Source organism: Mastigoproctus giganteus, chromosome 12, assembly GCF_048544385.1.
Source record: "Mastigoproctus giganteus isolate SK-2022 chromosome 12, ASM4854438v1, whole genome shotgun sequence".
Lineage (NCBI taxonomy): Eukaryota > Metazoa > Arthropoda > Arachnida > Uropygi > Thelyphonidae > Mastigoproctus > Mastigoproctus giganteus.
Genome location: NC_143586.1, coordinates 30,307,125 through 30,323,138, shown reverse-complemented (window position 1 = coordinate 30,323,138; position 16,014 = coordinate 30,307,125). Strand labels below are relative to the sequence as shown.

The 16,014-nt window shown below is 37.1% G+C and overlaps 1 protein-coding gene across 1 annotated transcript in view; it reads left to right on the top strand.

Moving 5' to 3' along the window:
* The window catches only part of Smurf (SMAD specific E3 ubiquitin protein ligase), a 264,916-nt gene that overhangs the window by 113,334 nt on the left and 135,568 nt on the right, over window positions 1–16,014 (top strand). The window contains exon 7 of the mRNA XM_090386893.1: window positions 13,411–13,607. Within this exon, the coding sequence (XP_090243019.1) occupies window positions 13,411–13,607 (197 nt within the window). The remainder of the gene's footprint in view (window positions 1–13,410; window positions 13,608–16,014) is intronic.

The following is a 16,014-nucleotide window of genomic DNA, read 5'->3' as shown; positions in this document are numbered from 1 at the left end:
GGTAGAAAATGAAAAAGACCTGGGTGTAATTGTGCAGTCAGATATGAAGTTTTCTGAGCAATGCAGACAGGCTGCCAGGGCAGGTCTTGGGGTTTTGTCAATGATATATAGGAATTTTGCTAGCAGGAAAAAGGAGGTGATTGTCCCTCTGTATAAGGCAATGGTCAGGCCATGCCTTGAGTACTGCATGCAGGTCTGGAAGCCTCATTTTAGGAAGGACATAGATTTCCTTGAGCGTGTACAGAGAAGGGCAACAAGGTTGGTGAGGGGAATGAAGGGATCCTCTTACCAAGAGAGGCTTAAGTTCTGCAAATTGCAGCAGCTGGAGACTAGGCACCTGCGAGGTGATCTAATTGATGTGTATAAGGCCTTGAATGGATTGAGCATGCTGAATCCTGATGAGATTCTTCCACTTGTTCAGATTATGAACCTAAGGGGGCATAAATTGAAATTGAGGAAGGACAGATGTAGAATAGATCTGCGGAAATTTGCCTTTAGCCAGTGGGTGGTTAATTGCTGGAACAAACTTCCATCTGTTGTTGTGGAAGTTGATAGGTTAAATAAATTTAAGGAGGAACTGGACAGGCATTTGGAGGGAATGGTGTGATTTTTTTTTTTTTTTTTTGGCTGATGCTGCATAAGCTCATACGCTTGCTTTCTTGCATCACATGCCGCCGCCACTACTACTACTATTGCAGGATGAAAGCCTGTTCAACAATTGATGTTGAGGGAAATGGACCATAATCTGCCACGCTGATCCAGGGTGGGTTGGCAGATTGACCGTATTTAGCAGTCAGTGGGCTTGAATCCTGTCTACTCAGAGCATGTGCTATTGCACTCCTTCATTTTACCACTCGGCTAAGGAGGCCATCTCACCCATACAAAGAGACTTCAGATGTTATACTATGGAATTAGTAAGTAGTAGGTACCTTAGAGAGGATCTGATTGAGATTTGTAGGGCTCTTATAGGGTACAGTAAATGATTGATAGTGAAATGACACTAGAAGCTGCGACAAACTCAGATTAACAGATTTTTGAAAGTTTTCTTTTAGCCAGAAAGTTTTTAATTACCAGAATAAATTGTCTATGTGGCTAGTTGAGGCAGACAGCTCAGTGATCAACGCATCAGTATATAGTAATACATGTGCTTGACCATGTGACCTGCTAAATATAATTAGTGATTGTATTATAATATGATTAGTTTTATTATGAATATTATTAGTTTAATTATGAACATAATTAGTTTTATTATGAATATGATTAGTGTTAAATGCCTCTGACCTATGCAATCATGTCAGACTAGAAAAAGAAAATTCAAAGGTTAACTGGATTGGTACCTCTGTGAGAAGTTGAAACACAGAGGTAGGTTCTCCCCAGCTGGTGCAACAAAAGTACTGGCTAACAAAAAAATATTTTTAATACCTCCAGGGCAAAAGTTGCAGATTCTAAAGGAAATTGCTATGTTGATTCTAAAAATACCAAAACTATGTCTCTGTCATGTCTCCATTTAAAGATGTACTAAAATTTTAGTAAATTACTGCACAACCATTTTCACATTTTACATATAATTTTTAAGACAGCAGTAATACATATGCAGTCTTAAAAATGAGCTGTATTCATTTTAAAGTACTTTAATTAAACATATAATGTATTACATGCATTCTATTTCCTTAGAAATGCTTGCCCCTCAGTTTTTCTTATAGTCCATTTTGATTTTCTTCTTAAGAAATCAGCATCTTCCGTCATGTATTTTGGTGAACTTGGTACCACTTTTTCGTTATGGATATGTCTTAATGAAAGAGTTCTCCCTTGTTCATCATTTACATCTCCCAAGTTTTGAGTTAAAAAAAAAACTGAGATGGGAATGAAGAAAATGAATTTTCAAAGAAGTACGGCAGCCCATATCCTTATAACAATGAGTAAAGTGGACACCACAGACTCATAATTATCTTCTTTCCTTCTTCCAATAAATCCATGCGCAACTGCTTTAAACTTTTGATAAGCTACAGGATACTAGTTCAGTACTCTGTAGCTTTGTTTCAAGTACATCTTTGAGGAGTTTGTTTATTTGAGACCCAATGAAAATTCCTGCTTTTAGTTTTGCATCTGTTAAATTGGGAAACAGTTATCAGAATCCAGAGCCTCAACATAATTGTTCATTAGTCCAAACTTTATTTGGACAGATGGAATGAGAACTTTTTTGGTTTTAATCAGCAGAACATTATTGATAATTCTGAAGTGAACCTACCTCTTTTCTCACTGCTGCACAGTACGATGTTTTCTATTGCACAACTGTTCCAGAAACATAGAAAACGACAGTATAGGGTGTCCCTTTTTGAATGTCCCTGATTTTAAATGCCTTGCAAAAGAAAACCCAGTGCAGTAGGAAATGTTAATAACTTATTGAGAAAGAAAAGCTCAAAACAGTTCATAATAAAAAAAAAATGTCAGAAGACTTCTATTTGAGCTCCTTTGATGCAATGAAGAATGTCCAAACATTACTCAATTTCACACCAGGTTTGCTCCAACATGTCTGCATTGATGGTGGCAATTGCTTGCACGATGTGTGTGTATGTATGTATGTATGTATGTAAGGTAGCAATGTTTAGATACCTTGATGAAATAAATCGTGTCTTTCACATAGCCCCAGAAGAAGAAATCTAAGGGAGTTATGTCATTGTGAATGAGGGGGGGGGGGCACAACATCAGTCCACTATGCCCAATCAAATTGTTTGGGAAAGTGTTGTAGAGTAGTGTGCACCTGCAAGCTCCCATGAAGCATAATCTTGCCTCTCTGTACATTCTGAGGAAATGCATATTGTTCTGGCATGTCTAGGTATGTTATTCCTAGCAAGCTTATACAACATCAGCAAAAAAAAAAAAAAAAAAAAGAAATTGAAGCAGTAGTAGTAGTGGCATGTGATGCAAGAAAGCAAGTGTATGAGCTTATGCAGCATCAGCCAAAAAAAAAAAAATATCACACCATTCCCTCCAAATGCCTGTCCAGTTCCTCCTTAAATTTATTTAACCTATCAACTTCCACAACGACAGATGGAAGTTTGTTCCAGTAATTAACCACCCACTGGCTAAAGGCAAATTTCCGCAGATCTATTCTACATCTGTCTTTTCTTAATTTGAATTTATGCCCCCTTAGGTTCGTAATCTGAATAAGTGGAAGGGATCCCATCAGAATTCAGCATGCTCAATCCATTCAAGGCCTTATACACCTCAATCAGATCACTGCACAGGTGTCTAGTCTCCAGCCACTGCAATTTGCAGAACTTAAGCCTCTCTCTCTCTCTCTCTCTCTCTCTCTCTCTCTCTCTCTCGGTAAGAGGATCCCTTCATTCCCCTCACCAATAATCTACATCCTTCCTAAAATGAGGCCTCCAGACCTGTATGTAGTACTCAAGGCGTGGCCTGACCATTGTCTTATACAGAGGGACAATCACCTCCTTTTCCCTGCTAGCAAAATTCCTATATATTATTGACAAAACCCCATGACCTGCCCTGGCAGCCTCTGCATTGCTCAGAAAACTTCATATCTGACTGCACAATTACTCCCAGGTCTTTTTCATTTTCTACCACCTTAAGTGTAGTACCACACAGTTGGTATGTTTCTCTGGGGTTACTTCTGCCCATATACAGTGTACTTTGCATTTGTCAAGGTTAAACTTCAGTTGCCACTTCTTAACCCATCTGCCCAAATTATCTAGATCCTGTTGCAGTAGCACACTGCCATTACTGTCATTAACAACCCTGCCAACCTTTGTATCATCTGCAAACTTCGACATTAAGCCTGATATACCTTCATCAATATCATTGATAAATATAGAAAACAACAGAGGACCCAACACGGAACCCTGTGGGATTCCACTAATAACATTAATCCACGAAGTGCAGCACCCATTAATTACCACCCTCTGTCTTCTCCCACTCTACCATCCTTTTATCCATTGTAGCAACTTACCCTTAATACCATTATGCTCCAATTTGTACAATAGTCTTCCATGCAGAACAGGGTCAAAAGCTTTCCTGAAATCCAAATATATGATATCAAAATTATTTTTTTGCATCCAGTTCCTTTGTTACCACATCATAATATCCTATCAAATTTGTCAGACAAGACTTTCCCTTAACAAACCCAAGCTGTGTCTGAATTATTACTGCAGTCTTGTCTAGATGATCCTGCAATGCATCTTTAACCAGTAACTCCATTATTTTTCCCCGAACAGAAGTTAAACTAACAGGTCTATAGTTACTTTTGTCACCTTTTGAACTCCCTTTGCGAATTGGTGTTACATTTGCACACCTCCAGTCCATGGGGATCTCCCCTGAGTCCAAGGAAGCTCTCATAATTATGGCTGTATTTGCTTACTTCCTTTGCTGCCTCCTTTAATAAAACTGGATTGATCCCATCCACCCCAGGTGCCTTTTTTGTTTAACTTCAACAACTTCTCCTCCACCTTGCTCTCAGTTATTACAAAATCACTTAGCTCCCTGTTAGAGTTTGATAAACATCTGGCACTGCTCTCATTCAATAACTCCTCATGTGTGAATGTAGATGCAAAATACACATTCAGTTGATCAGCTACCTTAGCATGATCATCAATAGTCAACCCATCTGTGTTAAGTGGTCCAATCTGATTCATCCCTTTCCTTCTAGAATTAAGTAAAGAACTCTTTGCTGTTTTTCTTTGTATCATTTGCCAAGGACTTCTTGTAATCTGCCTTCACCTGCCTAACCTCCTTTGTGACTTGATTACAGACTAGTTTATATCTGCCATAGGCTTTTGTGTCACCTGATACTTTATATGCATCCCATACATTCTCTGCCACGTGCTTCATTAGTTCATCTAACATCCATTTAGGACTAAACCTTAAACAGTATTTCTTAGTTGAAATGAAAAGCCTAGTTGCCTCCAAAATTAATTCCCTGGAGGCTTTCCATTTAGAATTCAATGTTGGTAACATCATCAGTTGATCCCACTGTACAGAATTTAAAAACTGTCTGAGAACCCTGTAGTCACCTTTACGAAAGCAAAAGCCCTTCCCTTTAGCCTTGATGGTAGTTACATCTTTAAGTAATTCCCACATCAGTATGTTGTGATCACTGTCACCCAGTGGTTCCTTTATCTACAAATTCTTAATGCATAAATAATCACTGCTAGTAATCAGATCAAGAGTATTACTCCCTCTGGTTGCCTCTCGAACATGATGCTGTAGAAAACAGTCATCCAATAAATCCACAAAAGTCTTGCTAGTATGTGAGTGACCAACCCACAAGTTCCAGTTAATATCTGGAAAGTTAAAATCCCCCATTATAAGACATTCTGATTTACTGGCTCACTCTATTTCTGTGGACAATTGCTCATTATACTCATCAGATTCATTAGGCCTATAACTCACACCTACTCTCATTTTTTCGTTCACACCAAACAGACTCAACATTGCATTGTCCACCATCATCAATTGCATGCACTTCCTTAGAATTTTTGTTTCTTAACCGACAGCATAACCCCTCCTCCCTTCCTGTCCTGTCTATCCTTTCTGTACACATTGTACTCCCCAATTTCCAATACTTCTTTGCTTATGTCTATGTGACACCACGTCCCTGATATCCCAACAATATCTGCCTTTGATGTCTTGACTAACACTTCAAGCTCAACAAATTTATTAAGTATATTCCTAGTGTTGGTGTACATGCAAGTATACTTGCAGCTGTTTCTGCTCTTAGTTACCCTAACACAACCCATGTATTTATTTGTTCCACTATGGCTCCTGGAAATCTCCATTTCCTTGCTTTCCATGCTGCAGCTCATTCCTATAGAAGCAGTGTAAGAATCACTTTTGCCTCTGCCTGCAGCCACTGTTAACCTTTTAGTCTGTGTATTCCCCCCCCCCCCCCCCAATCTAGCAGTTTTCCATCTCACTGTCATATTTCCGTCATATTTGCTGATGCTGCCTCGATAGCATCAGCAAATATTCTTGCACCCTTTCTATTTAAATGTACCCTGTCCCTGTAGAAGCAGTCTCTCCTGTCAACAAGCATAGACCAGGCTGAAAAAAATTTTATCCCTTGAGCCTTGCACAATCTCTCCAGGGCCGAATTGATCGACAAGGCTCTCATCATATACTCCCTCCTATCGTGTCTGGGCAGAATTGCAGACACTTTCACATTCAACCCTAATGACTTTTTTTCAACATTGACCTGTACTTGAGTAAATCTGCAGATCTCTTACTCTTAATGTCATTAGTTCCAACATGTACAACAATATTACCTTTTGTGCCCTTAAAAGATATCTGCTCTACAACGTCATCAACTTTTACCCCCAGCAGACATATCCTGGTCCTGTTCCACCTGTCCTTCTTGCATAGTATATTCCCCATCTCCCTGACAATAGTCACGAACAATAACTAGTTCCTTTGGGACCAGCACATTCTATCTTGGAGATTGTCTCTGTGTTGCCTGATGCACAGGAGTGAGCTCTGCCATTGAGTTGGGCAGCTGAGGCTTGTGGACCCCTTATATTAATTTCTTCGAGAACATTTACCCTACACCTCAAGCTCTCATAACACCCATCAGAACGCTGAGTTGACGCCTAATTTCTTGACACTCTAGACACCTAGCACACACAGAGGCATCCTCCTTGGCTAGACATGTCCTGTTTTAGAAAGATCAGCAAACATTTCACATTTCACACATTTTTTGAGACTGATGCGTTGGAGAATTGCCCCCTTCATTTCTCTCCCGAGTCACAGCACTCTTGCTAGTCTGTGATCTTTGCTTCACAGCTCTAGTCTTGGTCATGATTTACGTTTCAATGAAATTTAATAAGATTAATAATATTTTTGATTAATTGATAATACAGTTGATTCCGGTTATTTGGGCCATATCGGGACTAGTGCATTTTGGCCGGATTAAGCGGCTGCCCCAATTATCTGAAGTTTCACTTAAATAGTTAAAAATACAATGGACTCCCGCTTTATTGGTTCACTGTACAATCAAATCACGTTATGATAGACTCACCATAGTAAAGTACCATTCACTATATGTGTAGTAAGCATCGGTCATTGTGATTACAATTTAAGTTTTGCCACAATTTAATTAAAATTAAATTATATGTGATAATCGGAATAATTAATACATACTGTAATATGTACATACTAACTAGTTGACAGTTCACTTACATTTGTGGTTGGGGGTTAAAATTTAAAACAGTAAAAAGATAAGCAATCGATAACAAAAAACACGGCACACACAAATTGCAAGTAACAAGTTACAAAGCTTTAAAAGTAGGAATGAAGAGAAGATTCTGAAAATTAATTTTTTTGTATGATTGAAGATTTCATGGAAGTGTAAACACATTTCACCATAATAACCCACGGAATTCCAGCTGTCGGTATTATCGCAGATTCAATAAGATCGAGTTTAATATCTGTTTATGATAGATTGCACTAACAGAAAAGCCCAATAAACAAGTGACTGCCAATTGTTTGTATTGTTTTATGGTTGTGACTTCCAGAAATCTGACTGAACTACACGGTACGGTCAGAGACAATCGTAGGGTAATCTCTGGTGCTGCGGTCTCCTGCCCTAATTAAACGGCATGTTGTCCCAATTAAGCGAAGTAAACCTTGGCTATTTTCTCCGTTGGGTTCTGTTTTTTAAGATTTGCCACAAATAAACAGCTGCCCCGATTAACTGGTGGCCCAAATAACCGGAATACACTGTACTATAACAAGTTAACAGATTCCTAATTGAGTGCTTCGTATTAAACTATCTAGTTTTACTTTATACCTTACGCTGTCAGTTTGAGATATATATATATATATGTTACACTATTTCTTATCGACTACAATATGGCGGCTAGTTCAACAATATTGGCCCCAACACCGGGAGTCATAACTTCCAAAAATCGCTAGTTAAATTCAAAATAAGAAGCTAACAAATGCTACTAAACCTATTTAATATCTCTGTAAAACACAATGTAGTATGTTAATTAATGAAGAATACGGTAAAAATTAAAAATACTTATCCATTTATAGCAGCAAAAAATCCACTGACTATTCTCTTCCACTAAAAAAAAGCATGGATTTGTTACGGGGCGATCTTGTCTGACCAATATCATTGGATACTATGATGTAGTAACAAAGGAACTGGATGCAAAAAAATATGAAGGGGGAACAATTGGCAGCTGAACTCGTTTCACTCTGACCTTAAGTTACCGACTGATTTTCTTCTTTGTATGAACTTCATCTAACCTGAGTAAAAGAGATCACAGATAATTTCAGAAAGGACTCAAATACTGCCGTCTCTTTTCTCTTAACCCAGCAGTGGTGACATATCACCTGACAAATTACCCTCAAATAATGTACCCATGTCAACCAATAATTAATCATTAAAAATCTGAAATTTTTTCTACCTTCCTAAATATAGTCATTTTTCCTGAAATAGTTTCCGAAGTGATTTTTTTTTTAGTTTTCCTACATAAATTGCAAGTGAGAACCTGTCAGGTAAGCAGCGGGTCTTTGCAACTATTTGGCTTTTTGCACGAAGAGTGGTCTGATAGCAGATGAGCGCTGACACTGTTTATAGTTTAGGGTTAGTTGTTTCCTCCCCCCACTAATTCAGTAAACATCTACAGTCTTAACCTGCTTGTTTTTGAAAGATTTACTATTGTTTTCACATAGTAAAGATGGGAACACAAAACCCTATATTTTTTCAAGGTGGCCACTATACTGCTTCCTGCAATGTAGCAGCCATCCTCCAAGCAAAAGGTAAGGTGTCCTTTGGTTTTCATAAAAATATGCAGATTTCTTCTTGCGGACACTAAATATCCAAAAATGGATACTTTCAAATAACACCTATTTCACTTACATTAAAGACTAATTGGGAAGGATATTTTCCCTTTTATATCATGGCCTTAAAAGTTCCAGGGTATTCCTGTGTGTTTGAATTTGCTCCCTCTCCAGAAATTTTGATGCTGAGCAAGTAGCTATGGATATTAAAGTGATTAAACTGTAAAATTTCTAGTTCCTGTATTTCTCCATATGTTTTATATTAAGTTAAGTGTATATTTTTGTATTCTACTTGATTCACTGAAGTTATTTAATGCTTATCAGAAGGACTGTGGATATTTATGCTGAATTGAAAGTGATATTGTAAAAGAGGGAAAAAAAAGAAATGGGAAAGTAATTTTAATTTATTATATCCCAAAGCTTAATTCAGTCGAGAGGAAGAGAAAATAAGCTATGTTATGAAAGGCTTGTGGCAGATGTGATATTTAAATAATTTAAATGATCCTTTGTTAATTGAATTGTAGTTTATTACCATTTCATGCCTGATCTCCTCCCCAATATATTATGGAATAAAAATCAAGTTGGCAATTACAAACCATTTAACTTCTGACAAATTACATCCTAAATGCTTTTGAAGCTAGAGCTGAAATATCGAGGACAGTTTTATTCACCTGTGTGAAAATTGCTTCTTCATAAAGGGAATCCTTCATTTGCTCACTACCCTTCTTTCAGAAAGAACTCTGCAACTAACAGTGGGTTAACGGAACACTCACTTGCTGAATGTACAGGGTTATGCAGCACAGAAGTACTCTTTCGTAACAATTCTTCGCCAGGTAGGCAGGAGCAGCAGTGCATAGAACACACTTCTCGATCAGACCGGGGTTCGAGCCCGTGACCACCAAATACAGAGGATGCGGAAAGGTCAGGGAATGACCACCGCATATCCCCGGAGCAATATGGCCTTAGTTGCTAATGCTCCTAAAAACCAAATAACAAACAAACAATAACAATTCTTCTGTCCTTCATGACAGGAACGATGTCATTAGTATGCATGACTTTTACTTACTGAAAACTATGAACACAGCTTTTAGTCAGTAAAAAGCTTTTTTTTTTCCCTATATGTCAGTTTTCAAAAATGGCATTATATTTTCTGTAGTGTACCCAATTGCTATGAATCATATTTTATTATCATAAAAGAAATGTAGGTTTTTTTATAGTTACTTTATCATTAATGTGAGTTATTGTTATTATTTGTAACACATGTTTTTAGAAAGACATGGCCAACAAGGACTAATCTCACACCTTGAAGAAAAAATATGAGTGAGCCATCTGGCTCTCCAAACAAAGTGCTGCTTCCACTGCTAAATATAAAACTGGGGCTAATGAACTAGTTTTTTTAAGGTAATTGATAAAGTGGAATGCTGTTTTCAGTGGACTACAAATCAGAGTTATTGAGAGATAATAATTTCACAGCTTTTGTGTCTTAAAAGAATTGGAGACTTGGTTAGAATTCAGCATTATTATGAGAAACTTAGGCATTCATAAATCAGAGAATTACAAGATTTTCTAGTTTCAAGAAAATAGGTTGCACATGAGTGTGAAAGTTCATTTGTGCATAGCCACCTTGTGAATACTCTCCAAATCTTGGTTCAGTGAGTGAAAAACATGGTGAAAGGTTTTGCAAAGCAAAGACTATGAATCATATGAAATTAAGCAATGAGTGTAGATTAGTGGTTGAAAGGGATTTGTGTAATGAGCTCAATAAAGTATTAGTGAGACAACAGAACAGAGTGCCTGTTTATGTTACCATTTGTTCTTAATACCTTATAACTGAAAACTGTCAGCTGAATGTGTGAAATATACAGATACGATCCCAAGTTTGAGGACTGACTTTTGGATCTTGAAATTGTGGTGTCATTTCAATTTGTCACAACATGTTTAGCAACTCTAATATGAGAATTAATGAACTGCCCATTAATCTGCAATCAGTCTGAATTACTAGGCATTGATTAGAATGTTCTGTGCTTCATTGCATTTTTACTGAACAGCTAATTTGCATAAAGTCTTATTTCAAATTAGGGAAAAATGCAGTAGAAACCTACAAAATATGTAGGATGATCCGATTAGGAGTAATTAACATTTAACTATCTACAGAGTTGATAATGAAAGTAGTATTTCTTATGGCACCTGTCGCTCAATTTTAACAAAGTTTGGGGATATGAAATATTTTAGCCAAGTTTGTGCTTTGCATACTTGCAGTTGATCACAGAGAGAGTGAGTGTGGCGTGTTCCATGTTTGTCAACATTCTTCTACTGACCCACACTGTTTCTTCCATCATAATTTCTGACAAATCGTGGCTGTGACCTGGAAACAAAGGCCTAGTTCTATGGAGGGCTGGCTTCTCCAGTGATGAAAAAGCAAGACAATCTCAATCAAATGTGAAGGTCATGCTTATCTTATTTTTTGACTCCAGGATATTGTGTGTTATGAATTTTTTTTCATATAGTCAGTGAGCCAGGAATACTACAAAGCAGTTTTGTACTTATTGCATGAAGTAATCCAGATGTATCAGGATTTGGTGCATTTTGCATCACGACAATGCCTATGCACACTTGGTGTCTTCCATTCAAGGAATTTTTTGTGAAACAAACATCACTTTCACACCCATCGTATTCACCAAATTTTTCTGTGTGATTCCTCCCCCCCCCAAGGATAAATTCCCTTTGAAATTGCTATTTCTTCTGCTACCAGAAGTTGTAGAAGTGTTAGAATAGGTTTATACAGTGTCAAAAAGACTACTTCAAAGGAAATCATCTTCATTTCCTAAAGTTAATTTCTTAAAAATTAGTTTTTTGATTACACCATTTATATTTTTCTGCAGAAATCGCAATTTTTATTTTTAATTTTGTGCAAAAAATTGATATGATAGAACATCACCAATTACAGATTTGAAATCAGCCGTTAAAAAGTTTACCTATTTTCTTTTAAAATCAGTTGTTTTTTTAAAAAACAAATAAAATTTATTTTATGCTGTGGAGATGATGTGAAGATCCACCTTGTCATTCAACAAGGTGGATAATACAATAACAGTTATTATTTACATGTTAATGAGAATAAGCCTGTTAGTTGATTATCTTGCACACTTTATATTCATGATTTCTACTATCATATTAGCACAAATAACATTTTCACAAAAAAAAAAAAAAAAAATGAAAAAACACCCATTAAATTCAGAATCTTTTAAAAAACCATGATTTTCTTTTTTTAATCAACGAATTGGCTGTTAGGTGTTATAGTGTATGTTTCATGAGATATGTGAAAATTGGAAAACAGGTAACTACATTGTTCTATGTAACGTGTGACCACAGCACTTCATCATACTTGTATGGTGTGTGGTTAATTAATATCTTTCAATAAGCTGCCAAAGAAATATGATCTGAAATTTTCAGAAGGCATGTGTGAGATTTTTCATATACTGGAAAAGGTAATATGTTTACATTGTCTACTTTATGTAGATATGGGTGCCTCCATAGCCAGGTGAGCAGGAGCAGCAGTGCGTAGCACACGCTTCTTGATTAGACCGGGGTTCAATCCCGTGACCACCAAATACGGAGGATGTGGAAAAGTCAGGGAATGACCACTGCATATTCCCGGAGCAATATGGCCTTAGTTGCTAATGCTCCTAAAAACCAAATAACAAACAACAAACAATGTAGATATGATTTTTCAATTACGTTGGGAAACATGATATAATCAGATGTGTGCAAACAAATGTCTGATTATATAATCTTAATCATGATATAATTAGAACATAGACATAAAAACAGTGTGTGTTGTGTATAAACAAATACAAAAATAATTTAGCATCTCAGTGATGATGACTCTGTCATATGTGCCAAATGTTTGTTCATATAGTTTTACACAGAACATAATCTTTCTCTGAGTTATAATAATCGTGCAGTCATGTTCAGAAATTTGCTTCCCAACAGTGAAATAACAAAAAAAAAAAGTTATGGAAGAACAAAAACAATAATCATTAGTGAAATTGGAAATCTGAAAAATGTGTCATTTAAATTGCTATAAATGGGTAAACAAGGTGATTCCAAATTATATCTCACTATGGTGACCTTTTCTAAAGAAAAAAAAAAGTCAAATCAAGAGCTGCTTGTGATAAAGCTTTTTTGTGATAAAGGATAGACTCATTTCAGAAAGAACAAAAATAAATTTTCATCCTGTAATATATACACCATCCTTTAGTATATATGTGTATATATATATATATATATATATATATATATATATATATATATATATATATATATATATATATATATACACACCATCTTGTGCAGTATAATCTGAAAAATATTTCAGAATATGGACTATCTGTTCTTATTACTTCACTGTTAATTTTATGAATTCTTAAAATCATTTAAAAAAATTAATTTAATAGAAAATGTTGCAAGATAAGTTATTCAAAAACAAGTAACATTTATGCTTTTAATTATCCCAGTTTATTTGACAAGTAAAATATATAGTAGCATTCAGTATTCCTAATATACTATTAACAATGCACAAGTTATTCAAAATTATTTTCACTTATGCAGGCCTGCCTACGAAATACTTCCAGAAAATGGATCAAACAGCAACAGATCAAATCAGAGTGGTACTGCTAATCAGAATTCTGAAAACAACACATCTTCAGGTAGCAGTCATCCTTCATCTAGGAGAAGATCAACGAGACATCGTAATTATTTATCACGCAATCACTTACACCAAGCTCTAGAACTGCCAGATGGATATGGTAAACTGTGCCTCATTGTTTTGATTATCTATATATAATGAATAAATAGCTCTAATAAGAGGGGTTAACATTAGTAGAGGCATATCATGCAAGAAAGCAAGTGTATACAGCATCAGCCAAAAAAGAAAAAAAGACCTTCCCATTTCACCCATCCATGTGCTTCAAATGTTTGTCTAGTTCTGCCTTGAATTTATTTAAGCTGTCAACTTCTACGACAGACGGAAGTTTGTTCCAGCAATCAGCCACCCACTGGCTACAGGCAAATTTTCCGCACATCTATTCTACAACTGTCTTTCCTCAATTTGAATTTATGTCCTCTCAGGCTATTATTCTGGACAAGAGGAAGAATCCCATCAGCATTGAGCATGCTCAAACCATTCAGGGTCTTATACACTTCAATCAGATCACCTCGCAGGTGCCTAGTCTCCAGACACTAATTTTAAAAACTTAAACCTTTCTTCCTAAGAGCAACCCTTTGTTCCATTCACTAATCTTGTTGCCCTTCTCTGTACTTGTTCCAGCAGCTCTACATCCTTCTAAATATGTGGCCTCCAGACCTGTATACAGTACTCAAAGGATGGCTTGACCATTGCCTTATATAAGGGGATAATCACATCCTTCTCCCTGCTAGAAAAATTCCTGTATATCATTGACAAAGCACCATGAGCTACTCTTGCAGACCATCTGCACTGCTCAGAAAAATTCATATCTGACTGCACAATAACCCCCCCCCCCCCCCAAGTCCTTTCATTCTCTACCACCCTCAGCATAGTACCACACAGTTGATACGTTATTCTGGGGTTACTATTACCCATATGCAGTACTTTGTGGAAACTGAAGTTTAACATTTGTCAATGTTAAACTTCAGTTTCCACCTCTCAGCTCATCTGCTCAACTTTTCTAGATTGTTGCAGTAGCGTACTGACATTAGTGTCATTAACAACCCTGGCAACTTTCATGTTGTCTGCAAACTTAGACATTAAGCCTGATCTTCCATCATCAATATCATTAATAAATACAGAAAACAATGGACCCAACACTGAACCCTGGGGAACTCCCCTAATAACATTAGTCCACGATGAGCAGCGACCATTGATTACCACTGTCTTTTCCCACTCAACCATCCCTTTATCCATAATAGCAATTTGTCTCCAATGCCACACTGCTCCAATTTGTGTAGCAGTCTTCCATGGGCAACAGAATCAAAAGCCTTCCTAAGATCTAATTATATGATATCAAAATTATTCTTTGCATCCAGTTCCTTTGTGACTGCATCATAGTATCCAATAAAATTGGTCAGACAAGACATCCAGCCGAGTGGGTAAAAAACCTGCCCGGCAACCCAAAGGTCGCGGGTTCGATTCCCGCCTCGGGCTTGGATCAAAGTACTGCAAAAACCTTGGGAGGTTCAATATGGCCACAGAAGCCGATGCGCCAACAACTACCAAATCAAAAAAAAAAAAAAAAAAAACAAGACATCCCTATTTAACAAACCCATATTTTATCTGAACTATAACTGAAGTCTTGTTTAGATGATTCTGCAGTGCTTATTTAACCAGTGCCTCCATTAATTACCCCAGAACAGAAGTTAAACTAACAGGTCTGTAATTACTTGTCACCCTTTGATCCTCCTTTATGAATTGGGGTCACATTTGCACATTTCCAGTCCATGGGTACTTCCCCCAAGTCCAAGGAAGCTCTCATTATTATGGTTAAGGGTTTGCTTACTTCCTTTGCTGCCTCCTTTAACATAACTGGATAGATACCATCCACCCCAGGTACCTTTCTTTTGTTTATCGTCAACAATTTCTCCTCCACTTTGCTCTGAGTTATTACAAAATCATTTAGGTCATTGCCAGAGTTTAATACACCTCTGGCATTCTTTTCCCCCACACAACAACTCCACATATGTAGATGCAAAATACTCATTCCGTTTGTTAGCTATCTGAGCAGGATCATCAACAGTTGAACCATCAATATCTGATTCGTCCCTTTCCTTCTAGAGTTTACAGAAATAAAGAATTCTTTGCTGTTTTTCTTTGCATCCTTTGCCAAAGATTTCTCATAATCTGCCTTTGCCTGCCTGTTGTTGTTGTTACTGTTGTTATTTGGTTTTTAGGAGCATTAGCAACTAAGGCCATATTGCTCCGGGAATATGCGGTGGTCATTTCCTGACCTTTCCGCATCCTCCGTATTTGGTGGTGACGGGCTCGAACCCCGGTCTAATCAAGAAGCGTGTGCTACGCACTGCTGCTCCTTCCCACCTGGCTACGGAGGCGCCTTTTTGCCTGCCTAACCTCCTTTTTAACTTGATTACAGACCAGCTTATCTACCATAGGCTTCTGTGTCACCTGTTAATTTATATGTATCCCATGCATTTTTCTTCTCTGCCACCTGTCTCATTAGT